We start from the raw sequence: 12,500 nt of genomic DNA, 5'->3' as shown, positions 1-12,500 counted from the left end.
TTTTCGAAACGGCTTGTTAGGCTAGTCACACTCTCACCTGGTGGTATAATATGTATCTAAAACGACGTGTTGTAACATAATTGCTATTATTCCGTAATTTTTAAATGTTTCAATGACACATGTTGACAATGTGTTATATGATTTTGCATTGTTTCTCTTTTACAAATGTATTAAAAAGTGAGGGTTTGTTACTACACATATAAGCACTTTTATTATCAGCAAGGTCCCTGGTGATGTGCGTCGCCATGACTACACTGGTATCCCGTTGACGTTTCCGAACTTGTGTCACATTGTAACGTTACAACCAGAAACAAGCGGCAACAACAAACAGTTTTTGTTCTTAACATTTGTTTATTAATGATTCCATTTTTCATAAGAACTCGGTACAAAAAAGTGAGACTACTCTTTACCATTTACCAACTTCCAACAATGTTATTTTTTCAATGCATCATAAAAGGAAAAAAATAAAAACTACATTGGCATATTTAAGACAAACACCTTTTTCCTAGACATCCTATCCACTGGACGGTCTCCTTGACAACGAAAATAAAGACAACTACTTCTTCAACAAACACGAGTTTCTCTTCCAAGCTAGGAAATCTTTGTGTTGTCTTTTACATTGTTCCCTGGCAACCAGCTCGTCATGGCTTCATAAAAATAAAAAACTCAACATTACAGTCTTCAGAATGCATAACCGAACGCAAAACAATAGAAAATCCCCAATGTTTTTTGCCCTTCTTCTTATTTCGTCCACATCAGCGTGCCTTTTGTTGTTGTTCCTTGATAAAAGAATATAAAAATGTTTTCGATTCTTTTTTTTGTTCAAATGTTTTGTGTTGTCGTTCCGTGTATTTAAAAATAGATCTGTCTTGCGGTAAGCACTGCACAGTTTCTCCCGGAGAAGATTCTGATGGAGTGGTGGTGAATGTCTGATGGAGGGGGGGAGGGCATGCGCAAGGGAGTGTTTGATATGACCACCTTTCAAATAATCCTTCCGATAGGAAGCCGATTCTGTTTTATTAAAGGGCCACTATTTTACCGGCAGATGTGCTGTGGACACGTGGGCGTGTACACCGAGGCATGATGGGTAATGGCAAATCGACATCAAAACCTGGCGGTAAAATAGGTTCCCTTTAATTATAATTACTAGTAGTAGTTATTATGGTTCGAAATTCTTGCGTCTCCTGGATTTTACACAGCTCTTGCAGGTCTGTGCGATATGCATCAAAAGTGTTTACATTCTTGCCTTTCGTATTGGTGTTTGTTTAGGTTTTGTTGGACTGTTCGCGATCCCGGAGGGAACCCCCAAAAATAACAACAAAAAAATTGCATGTCTCTGTGGCAGTGACAACTCAAAATGACTTGGCGGTGGACTCGAATCCCCTATCCTCTACAAAAGATCTCCATGATATATCCCTTTTTTTTTAAGCTATCAAGGCAAACATAATAGCATATTGATGCATGGCTATGACGTTATTGATATTATGCTCAAATGGTGGTTAAGGTCTGACGCGGGCAGAATCTGTGCATTTGTTCGGAGGGGGGGTTCAGGGGTTGTGGGGTCAACAGTGCTCACTGTATTAGCCAGAGCTCATGTACGTCAACAAAATAAAAACATAACAGTTTTTAAGCATCCATGTCCTTCCTAAGTACCGTTTCACCTTTCAGGTAAAGGGAAAGTTATTTCACATCAAGGCAGAACCATAATAAACCATTTTTGCAACCAGGAAAAGTAACAGGAAATTGGAGGAGAAAGCGTCGTATTGCTTTGACAACAAAGTGGGCGTTGCACCTCAAACAAAGAATGAACTTTTACACAGGAATGAAATATAAGAAAACACTGGCAAAAATGTCCCTGAACACCATTTTGCAGTACAAGGAGGAAATGAACACAGAAGTTGAACTCCTTTCATTGCCAATCAACTGCCTCACACCAGCTGTCCAGTGATATGTGGACCTTCTACTGTTGTTGTTCGTGTGAGTATGCAGGTAAATTAAAGTGTTCTACGGTGAATTTTCTCCCCCCATGATGGAAACTCTTGACTCCTCCCCTGTAACAGCTTTGATCTTTTGAGCACTTTGAAGAATCATTTTTTTAGACACCAAACACAAGTAATGTTGATATGACTGAGAGAAGCTACACTTTCTCTTACAAGTACAGCTCACCAAGAATTCAATGTTTGGGGCTTACTGTCTTTAAACTGTTCCCCCTAGCCCAAGTAATGTTCAGTCCAATGTCGATGATAATAAGGTACGTAAATTGTCTTTCCTTTTTGGGAAAAAGAATGCAAAAGGTAATAAAAACAATGATATTGGAAAATGTTTGTGCATTTTTTTTCACGTTGCAAAGTGGGATCCTGCCACTGGTTTTGATAAGAGCATGATATAAAGTGAAAAAGAATAATAAAAACGAAAGCGAAAGTGAAAGTAAAAAATCAAAAAAGTAAAAAACTTAAAAGCCCATTTAACGGACCGGTAGGAAGACAAGCTCTGCGGTAAGGACTCCTACAAATCAATCATGACGGCAGCCCTCCTGTCGGAAAAACAGACAGGCTCAACAACAAGCCATCAATCTCAAGAACAAACTACCTTCAATTGACTAGGTCCACTGACACCACCCCCCCCCCCCTGCCCCTGGCCGAGACGCCCCCACCCAAAAAAAATCAGTTGACACCTTTCTCCGTGCTTCGTGTTGCCATCGCTCTAAAACTAGTTGTGTCTCATCGAGGCAGTGTTCATTAGTCTGACTTGAATGTGAATTAGACAGGGCCTCCCTCCTCTATGAAATGTCAATTTGTTGAAGAAGAAAAATATTGCAACACAATTGTTTTTTTCCAAAGCGTCAAAAGCATAAAATATAAAATAGGCAGGGAATAAAATAACTATACAAATACAAAAAGTTCCTAGTCATGATCACCCCCCCTGCCCCCCACACTCCCAGTACAAAAATGAATGGTTTTCTTTTCTTTTTTGGCATATGTTCTATACTGGTAAAAAAAGAAATGAAAGAAAGAAAGAAAACAACTGGGTTGATCTGTGGAAATGTCCCGTTATTGGAGTGCAATGGCGAAGGAAAAGGAAGGCGTGAATACGTCAGGAAAAATGTGTGAATCCAGTAAATCTGAACGACAGAAAGACCTGCAGTTGTAGTAGTAGTAGTAGTAGTAGTAGTAATCAGAATAATACAACATATGTACACAATGACCCCCGCTCCCCCATCCTCCAAATACTCCCAACTTATATGTATCAACAGGCATTGGCATGAAAATACTAAAATCTCCACTACAAATGCTAATTTCTTTTTAGTTTATCTTAAATACTTTTTTGACTCTGACTTTTTTAACTCTATTAATACTGGAAAAAAAAAAGAAGGTATCCTCTGTTTTTTTGTTTTGTTTAGAAGGCTCGTATGCATTTTTGCAGTACATACACAACAAAAACACCCAACCCTACCCCTCCCACTCAACTCCCCCCCACACACAGATACCTCATACACCTGAATTATTATGGCAGACACCGTCCTCAGGAGTCCCACCTCGCCAATGTCAATGTACAGTCCCCCTCCTCCCTCCTCCAACGCTCCCACCGTTGCGTTTCCGTGACTACGTCTACTCTAATGTTCTCTCTCACTATACGTAGAACAATAATTATACCTGTGTGTTTGTTTTTTTCTCTTTTTTTTTTCTCTTTTTCTCGTCGTTTTTTTTTCTCGTCGTTTTTCTTTTGTAAGAGGAAATATATTTGGGCTGCGGCGAAATACTTTGTCCACAACTTCCTGTGGCAGCGTGGTAAATCTTAAATTCTTGTAATAAATACATTAAGGCCAAGAACGTTAATAAATAGAAAATAAATAATTAAAAAAAGAAATCTCGTAAGCACTGTAGGTGTTGGGTTCAAAAAATACTATATCATGGACTGAGTGGAGGATATAGGCTCTCTTTTGTTAAAAGTTATCTTGTTGCTTTTTTGTTTTAATCCATGACACTTCTGAAGATGAAAAAATGGGTCGGTATTATTCGGTGGCAACGATGGTATCTCTTATGTGTTAGAAAAAGAAAGAAAACATCTTTCCCCTCGGCATTTGGCTGAGACCAGAGACGGCTGCACGTGTCTGCTTTTGCTGCTGCTAGCTAGCTAGCTAGCCGTTGCTGCGGCTAAACAGCTAGCCGTAGCTTCTGCTAACCAGCTAGCTGTTGCTGCTTCTAACCAGCTAGCAGTCGCGGCTGCTAACCAACGAGCCAATGCTGCTGTTGGCTGCTGCGGTTAATCTCCTAGCTAGCTAGCTAGCTCACTCGTCAAGGCTACTCCCTAGCTAGCTCGTTGCGGCGGCGGCTACGCGCTAGCTAGCGGGCAGCTCCACGCCCTAGTTGTTGCCCTGGGCCTGGGGCTGGCCCCTCTGGAGCAGCGCCGAGGGTCCGACGGGGATCGAGGCGATGGCGGTGGTGGTGGCCGGGCCCAGGGTGATGGCGGCGTTGGCGGCGGCGGTGCCGCCGCTGCTGGTGGTGCTGGTGGTGGTGCTGGTGGCGCTGGCTGGCTTGATCCAGGGCAGCGAGAGCAGGGGGGCCTTGGCGGTGGTGGTGGCGGTCATGGTGACCTGGAGGACCTGGTCCCGCTGGATGAGGCGGATCAGGGCCTTGACCCGCTCCAGGGAGGACTGGGTGCTGCGCTGCTGGCCCAGCAGGCGCTCCCGCACGTCCATGCACTGCTGCAGCGGGGAGAGGGGCAGGGTGATGAGGGTGAACGGTGAGCCGGAGCTCTGCGTGATGAGGGTGAACGGTGGCGGGTCGACACCGCGAGTCGATGAACCGCCGTAAGGAACCAGGTTTGATTCCGGCCTGTGTTCCTACTCTACATGTCCTTTCCTCTCCTCCTCAACTCCTATATCTCCTCTCCTCCTCCCCTCTCTCTCTCCCCTCTACTCCCTCTCTCTCCCCATTCACTCTCTCCCCTCTCCTCTCCTCCCTCTCCTCTCCCTCTCCCCTTCCCTCTCCTCTCTCTCCCCTCCTCCCTCTCCCCCTCTCTCCTCTCCTCCTCCCTCTCTCTCCCCATTCACTCTCTCCCCTCTCCTCTCCTCTCTCCTCCCTCTCTCTCCCCTCCTCCCTCTCCCCCTCTCTCCTCTCCTCTCTCTCTCCTCCCTCTCCCCTGTCCTCTCCTCTCTCTCTCTCCCCTCTCCTCCCTCTCCTCTCTCTCTCCCCTCTCCTCCCTCCCCTCTCCCTCTCCCCTCACCTCCCTCTCTCCTCTCCCTCTCCCCTCTCCTCTCTCCTCTCCTCCCTCTCCTCTCTCTCTCCCCTCTCCTCTCCCCTCTCCTCCCTCTCTCCTCTCCCCTCTCCTCACCTCCCTCTCTCCTCTCTCTCTCCCCTCTCCTCCCTCTCCTCTCTCTCTCCCCTCTCCTCCCTCTCCTGTCCCTCTCCTCACCCCCCTCTCCCCTCTCCTCTCCTCCCTCCCCTCTCCATAAAAGTCCAAAAGCCCCTTAAAACATATCAACAAAGAGGGCAACTTAATCTTACCCAATCAGGATTAAGCACTCTTTTTTAAACGTTTTACTTCCAAAAATGATTAGGGAGTGGTCGGGGCATTAGGGCGGGAGAGAGGGGGGGTGCATCATGAGCTACGTCTCAGCCACGGCTCTCCTCCTCACCTCCAGAGACTTGTTCAGCATCTTGTCCTGCTCCTCAAGGTGAGCGCACTCCTTCTTCAGCTCCGTGTTCCTCCTCAGCAGCCTCCTCTTCTCCTCCTGCCTCACTGCTCGTCCAATCACACGCAGGGGGGGGGACGCAAACAATCCACAGACACAAACACGAGAGCATAAGCCGTCCGTCAGTACACCAGGGAAGGCCGAGTGGGGCTGGCAACGCCTGATGCACTTTTTATCCAGACGATAATAGGACATAAGCCAGAGGGCGAATCCTCACCTGTCTTGTGTGTCACGTAGGACTGGACAAAGTTCTGTGGCCAGGACATGTTCTCCTTGTTCAGAACCTGCAGGGAGCGAGGGCGGTGTTAAACGGTGAATGGACTGCATTTATACCGCATTTATATACTCTATGAGCAGTGGCCACTCAAAGCGCTCAATACCGCCAAACATTCATGAACACATTACATTTACATTTAGGGCATTTAGCAGACGCTTTTATCCAAAGCGACTTACAATAAGTGCATTTGTTACAATAAGTACATTTGTCATAAGAAGTGAAACAATATATCGCTGTCGGTACAGTAAAGATGTTCATAAAACCAAGTGCAAGTATTACAATCGCTAGGCTAACCCATTCCACGTGTAAAGCAACGATAGCAGCTACTGTAAATGCTACACAATTAAGTACCTTGAATAAGTGCAATGTACAAGTGCCAGGACGTACAACATGCACACACCGGCGGCGGTGTCAGCCACGCGAGGCGACAGCCAGCGCGTCGGGAGAAGCGAGGGTGAGGCGTCTCACTCAGGGACACCTCGACAGTCTAGGAGGAGCCGGGGATTGAACTAGCAACCTTCCGGTTACCAGCCAACCCGCTCAACCTCCTGAGCCATATGCCGCCCTTGTTACGTGAGAGACTAGAACTACGACTAGGACTACGTCTGGTTTAAACGGAGCCAGGAGTCGTCGCTACGCAAGTGGAGCTCTGAACCGTCTCCCTTCTTAGAGCAGCGAGTGTAACTCATTCCCTTAGCAGGGGGACATTAACGTAGTCACCCAGCATACTGGTTCTGTTCACTCAGCACAGAGCCGAGACACATATTATTAAGGAGCAGTTTGGGATTAGCCGTCTCACTCTGAGACGCCTAGGGATAGGAAGTGCTGTATGAATAACATCGTCGTCGTTAAGCGCGTCAGATTGAGCGACCGTCGCCCGTGTGGGCGTTCGTACCTTCTTCTGGCACTTGGGGCAGTACCAGGCAGCCCGCGGGGGGGTTTTGAGGGGGGGCTGCAGGCAGTCCGGGTGGTAGGCGCGGGTGCAGTTGTGACAGGGCTGGAGCTCACCCTCCTCCTTGCAGACGGCGCAGTGCTCGTCGTGCTCCAAGTCCTCCTTCAAAAACAAAAACAAAACAACAACAAACAAAATGGCAACCGGTTATCTTGAAGTTTTCTTTCGTTTGATGTTTTCTTTGTTGCTTTCTTCCTTTCTTTCTTTCATTCTTTTGTACTTTTTCTTCCTTCCTTCATATGTTTTCTTTCATTTTATATTTCTTTCTTTCATTCTCTTTCTTTCGTTAGTTTTCTCTTTCTAACTCTATAGTACAGCTATTGCTGCTACAGCCATGCCTTCCACACTGCCCATCACACCCACCTTTCCATAACTAACTCAGAGGCGACGGGAGGAAGCCATTATTAAAGGTAGATTCAAAGCCGTCGGCCCCAATTGGCAAACTCATCCATCCCCAACACCCCTAACTATAATATCGTAGACCAACACTGTGGCTCTCAGAGTCCATACTGGTATACGCAGTGGGATTCTCCAGTGTGGGGGCTTTCATTACAGTCCTTATCTCTCTTGTCGGTCGGTTAGAGCCTGAGAGAGCAGGCGTGTAAGAGGGCCGAGAGCCAGGGAGTGTTCAGGGCAGATCTCAGCTCGCCCGCTGGCAGAGGGAGGGCCGAGCGATGCCGGGTACCTGCGCTCTGGACTGGCAGAGCTCCTGGGAGCGGCAGCTGCGTGTTCCTACAAGGTGAGTTAACCAGGGCGTCTGGGAAGTTTGGAGCCGAGGTTGGTTGGAGTCAAACTATTTACACATCTTTTATTCACTTTCATTTCTATCCATTGGAATCTATTCCATCTATCTAACTATTGAACAGCCTAACACTCTCTAACTAACTATTGATCTATCAGTCTGTCTATCTATACTTGATCAACTATATAAAATATACTTCATATAGTACATGAAGTTTATATACTACATACAAAGGAACTACCCGCTCTGGCTGTGGAAATGACATAAATAAGACGGCAGATCACACAACACACAAAAACAAACACACCCACCCACACAGGTGCACTCACCCAGAGGCACAGACAAAGATAAACCTACTTTGGGTTTATCTTTGGGTGTGGGTGACACACAGATGCACACACACAGATAGACCTGCCTAGACACACATGCACCAACACACACACATATAAACCTACACACACACACAGATACACATACACACAGATGCAGTGACCCACACAGACGCACACCCACACGTACAGCTGCCTTCACACACACACATACACACACACACACACACTCGTCCAGTCATCAGGGGTGGGGTACGTACCTTCCAGCAGAGCTCCTCTGTGTCTAGCGTGTGGATGGGAAGCACAGCACAGGTTAGTAAGACTGCTGGGGCGGGGGATTGGGGGGGCAGACACAGGGTGGGGGTAGTGGAGGGTGGGGGTGGAGCGGTAAAGCCATGCATGCGCTGCAGAAAGGGGTTCAGCTCACACAGAGCACGTGCATGTTATTCACACGGGTTTCGGGACTGCAGCAGAATTGGAATGCATCCGAGGCAACGATGCAATGAGGAAGCAACGATCAAATGGAAGAGGCTTGGAGAGAACGACCAAAAGGCCTCCCCGATCGGTGGGAGTCTGTTCCTCAAGAGATGGTTCTCTTTCTTTGCGTGTATGTGTATGAATGTGTGTATGCGTGAGTTTGAGTATGTGTTTATGTGTACTTGTATGCGTATGTATGTGTGTGTGTATGTGTGAGTGTGTATGTGTGCGTGTGTATGAAAGTGTGTATGTGTGTGTGTGCATGTGTGAGTATGTTAATGCGTGAGTGTGTAGGTACGTGTGTGTGTGTGTGTGCGTTTGTGTGTGTGTATATGTGTACTTGTATGCGTATGTGTGTGTGTGTGTGTGTGTGTGTGTGTGCGTTTGTGTGTGTATGCGTGTATTTGTATGCGTATGTGTTTGTGTGTGTGTATGTGTGTGTGTGAGGGTTTTTGCGTTACCTTGTGACATGAAAAGGGGGTTGTTCAGGTAGTTTGATGCAAGTCGTTTGCGCTGTCAGGCCAAAGAGCAAAGAATTGGAAAAAGTTAGACCAGTCAGAATATTAAAAACGTCCATTTTGCAAGAGTCAGAGCTTAGTGATTCAGTTCCGAAACAGATGAGTGTTGAATAAAACATTGTTTAAAATGGGCTCCGAAAAGTACGATACAGACCTACGGTTATGAATAAGTTGCAAATAAATTTAAATAAAATGTACTTATTATCCCAAAATGCAGCACTGCGTTTTCTTTCCCCAGAGGAAGTATAACGTCAACTTTGCGAAGAATTATTTTCTAGATTCATATCATAAAATTCCATCCAGACAGACAGTTGGAATGACATTGCGGTTCTGTCGGCCATCTTGGTCCCAACTGCTGCTCAGGAGAGGTTCTCTGTTCTGTCGGCCATCTTGGTCCCAACAGTTGCTCAAAGAGGCTCTCTCACCTCGGGCTCAAACAGGCCGCTGTACGCTGGGTTGGCAGTGCTCCGCCTCTTCCTCTCCTGTCTCTTGGTCTGGAGCTCTGCATCACAGCCACCAAGTTATGACATGTTAGTAACAGCACGGACAACGTATACCACATTTTTTGCATAATTTGTGAAAAAAAAATACAATTTAAACACATGAAAAGCCTAAACACAAGAAAATATATGTTTACATTCCCTTTTTCCAAATTGTTTGTTTGAGTTGTTTTAAAGTATTACAGGAATGCAAAGAAACAAAAAAGTTGCAGGTTTTTTAACATTTACTTAAAACAAATCAATAAACAACGACCACAACAAAGGCTGACCTTCCAAGTAGTCCGTGGTGACCAGGCCTAGGGCAACCATGAAGGCAATTTTCTGCAACAGACGAGGACCACAGTAGCATTAACAACAGGCGTGTTTGATTCAAGATCCATCCGCTTTATTGGTCACACACAAACATCACATAGAGGATTGTTCAGTGGAACTGAACTCGCAATGCGAAAAAAGCAACAGTATCAACCATCAAAAACTTGAAAGAAGAAACGTTTTTTTTGGTGGAGACAAGCAACACTATTTGCAATAGGAGTAGATTTAACTAAGGGATCTTAGAAAAAAAAAAAAAAGTTTAGTTTAGCAATATGTCCGTCTGTCTTTGTGTCTGTGTGTTTATTAATAGAGGGATGTTTACCACACACAGCTTTCGCAAGCATGGAGGGTGTAGGGGTCTGACTATCCAGGGGATAAACATGACATCATCGGGGTGGGCTCGGAGATTATCTGGGATTATCAGTCGGAATAATTGGATCAGTTAACCGAGATCAGATCAGCGTTGACGAGATAAACATCCACGCTGATTCCGGGGTCGCGTTCGACCAGAATAAACCAGCACGAACGAGAGACTTGGCGGTTGGGAACATTGGTCGGTTGATTTGATGGACAAAATGGCGGAAACCCCGCTTTCGCTGTTCACACGAAACCGGACGTTTCCAGTTGGGTTTGTTAAGTCTTGTCTTGTTTTTGGGAGGAACAGAGAGAATGTTGTTGAGGGATCTTGGGAAAGGCTGTGTGTTGGCAGGAGTCTCGCTATCTGTTACGTATCCCACAGTAAATGGGTCATGATTCAACCAAACCACTTGTAATACTGGTCTAGAATACGATTAGAAAAATGTAGAAACACAAAAATAGATCAACGGTTCTGTTATACAACCTATTGAACAGCTGATTCACGGCAGCTTGAGATCACAAAATAATGTCAGATAAAGCCCATCAATTAAATGAATTAAATTAAATTCAATCTGGGTTCAGGATAGTCTAGCGGTGATTGTGTTTGTCTCTTAATCAAGAGTTACGGTCGTTGCCCGTCTTTGTTGAGCGATGGTCGACGCTGATCATAAACTGGACTAAACCGGTTCAGGGGTTCTGATCCTGGTTGGGGGGGGGGTCAGTATTGAGAGAGCGTCCTCATCCCACAGAGATCAATACGGCGACCTCCTCCTCACCTCTGGGTCTTCTTCGTCCTTCTTGGGGGCGGTGGGGGGCGACTGGGCCGGGCTGCCTCCCAGGGATGGTGTGCTGGCCTGGGCCCGTGGGGAGGGGCTGGGGGCCTGGGGCTGGAGGATTATGACCTGGGCCAGCAGAACAGACCACACACACACAGAAGGACACGGGCACACGCACACACACACACACACACACACACACGCATGAACACACACACAAACACACACACACGGACACGGGCACACGCACACACATACACACACACACACACACACACAGAAGGACACGGGCACACACACACACACACACGCATGAACACACACACAAACACACACACACGGGCACGGGCACACGCACACACATACATGAACACACACACACACACACACACAAGGACACGGGCACACACATGCGCACACACACACGCATGAAAACACACACACACAAACACACACACACACACACACAAGGACACAGGCACACGCACACACATACACACACGCATGAACACACACACACACAAACACACACACACACACAAGGATACGGGCACACACATGCGCACACACACACACGGGCACACACACACACACAAGGACGCGGGCACACACACACACACACCCACACACAGGCACGCAAAAACACATGGACACACACACACACAGATGATATGTGTTAGAAAGGTTTTACCATTTTGAATAATTCACATTTGTGTTAATGATATGCTAGGTAGCTGTTGATGTTGTTGTTGTTGACTTGGGGCTGTAGGTGAGGTTTCTAGGGGGGTGATTGCATTTGAACAAATTGTCCATACACATCTACAGTTTAACATTTGACAAAAACACACATTACAGTAACACAGACCTCACTAACTAGAAGAAATACATTCAGAAGAAAAGCCCAGAGCGAGAAAAGGACCACATTCTTAAAGATAGTTAGCAAAGCTCAGGGCAGGTGGGTCTCGTCTTTTTGCCTTTTGGTCCGTGTTCCTAACAGTGTAATAGCCAACGGTTGACTACTAGCCAACGGTTGACTACTAGCCAACGGTTGACTACTAGCCAACGGTTGACTACTAGCCAACGGTTGACTACTAGCCAACGGTTGACTACTAGCCAACGGTTGACCATTAGCCAACGGTTGACTACTAGCCAACGGTTGACTACTAGCCAACGGTTGACTACTAGCCAACGGTTGACTACTAGCCAACGGTTGACCATTAGCCAACGGTTGACTACTAGCCAACGGTTGACTACTAGCCAACGGTTGACTACTAGCCAACGGTTGACCATTAGCCAACGGTTGACTACTAGCCAACGGTTGACTACTAGCCAACGGTTGACTACTAGCCAACGGTTGACCGTTAGCCAACGGTTGACTACTAGCCAACGGTTGACCACTAGCCAACGGTTGACCACTAGCCAACGGTTGACTACTCGCCAACGGTTGACTAATAGCCAACGGTTGACTACTAGCAAACGGTTGACTACTAGCCAACGGTTGACTACTAGCCAACGGTTGACTACTAGCCAACGGTTGATTACTAGCCAACGGTTGACTACTAGCC

The 12,500-nt window shown here is 46.5% G+C and overlaps 2 protein-coding genes across 4 annotated transcripts in view; one reads left to right on the top strand and one right to left on the bottom strand.

Annotated features, from left to right (window-relative positions):
• The window catches only part of LOC307075015 (rho GTPase-activating protein 8-like), a 35,928-nt gene extending 35,732 nt beyond the window's left edge, over positions 1-196 (top strand). For all 3 annotated transcript variants that reach the window (XM_079735496.1, XM_079735495.1, XM_079735494.1), the window contains one exon: positions 1-196. This exon is cut by the window's left edge and continues 567 nt beyond it. The gene's annotated coding sequence lies outside the window, so the exon portion shown is untranslated.
• Positions 197-3,795: 3,599 nt separating this feature from the next.
• The window catches only part of phf21b (PHD finger protein 21B), a gene marked incomplete at its 5' end in the record, with an annotated part of 73,317 nt that continues 64,612 nt past the window's right edge, over positions 3,796-12,500 (bottom strand). Inside the window, 9 exons of the mRNA XM_079735484.1 lie at positions 3,796-4,705; positions 5,639-5,742; positions 5,913-5,979; positions 6,868-7,026; positions 8,256-8,278; positions 8,934-8,985; positions 9,416-9,492; positions 9,760-9,811; positions 10,936-11,061. Of these exons, the coding sequence (XP_079591610.1) occupies positions 4,364-4,705; positions 5,639-5,742; positions 5,913-5,979; positions 6,868-7,026; positions 8,256-8,278; positions 8,934-8,985; positions 9,416-9,492; positions 9,760-9,811; positions 10,936-11,061 (1,002 nt within the window). The 3' untranslated portion in view covers positions 3,796-4,363. The remainder of the gene's footprint in view (positions 4,706-5,638; positions 5,743-5,912; positions 5,980-6,867; positions 7,027-8,255; positions 8,279-8,933; positions 8,986-9,415; positions 9,493-9,759; positions 9,812-10,935; positions 11,062-12,500) is intronic.

Source organism: Pollachius pollachius, assembly GCF_949987615.1.
Source record: "Pollachius pollachius genome assembly, chromosome: 4".
In the NCBI taxonomy this organism is placed as follows: Eukaryota; Metazoa; Chordata; class Actinopteri; order Gadiformes; family Gadidae; genus Pollachius; species Pollachius pollachius.
This window is presented reverse-complemented; position numbering and strand designations above follow the sequence as displayed.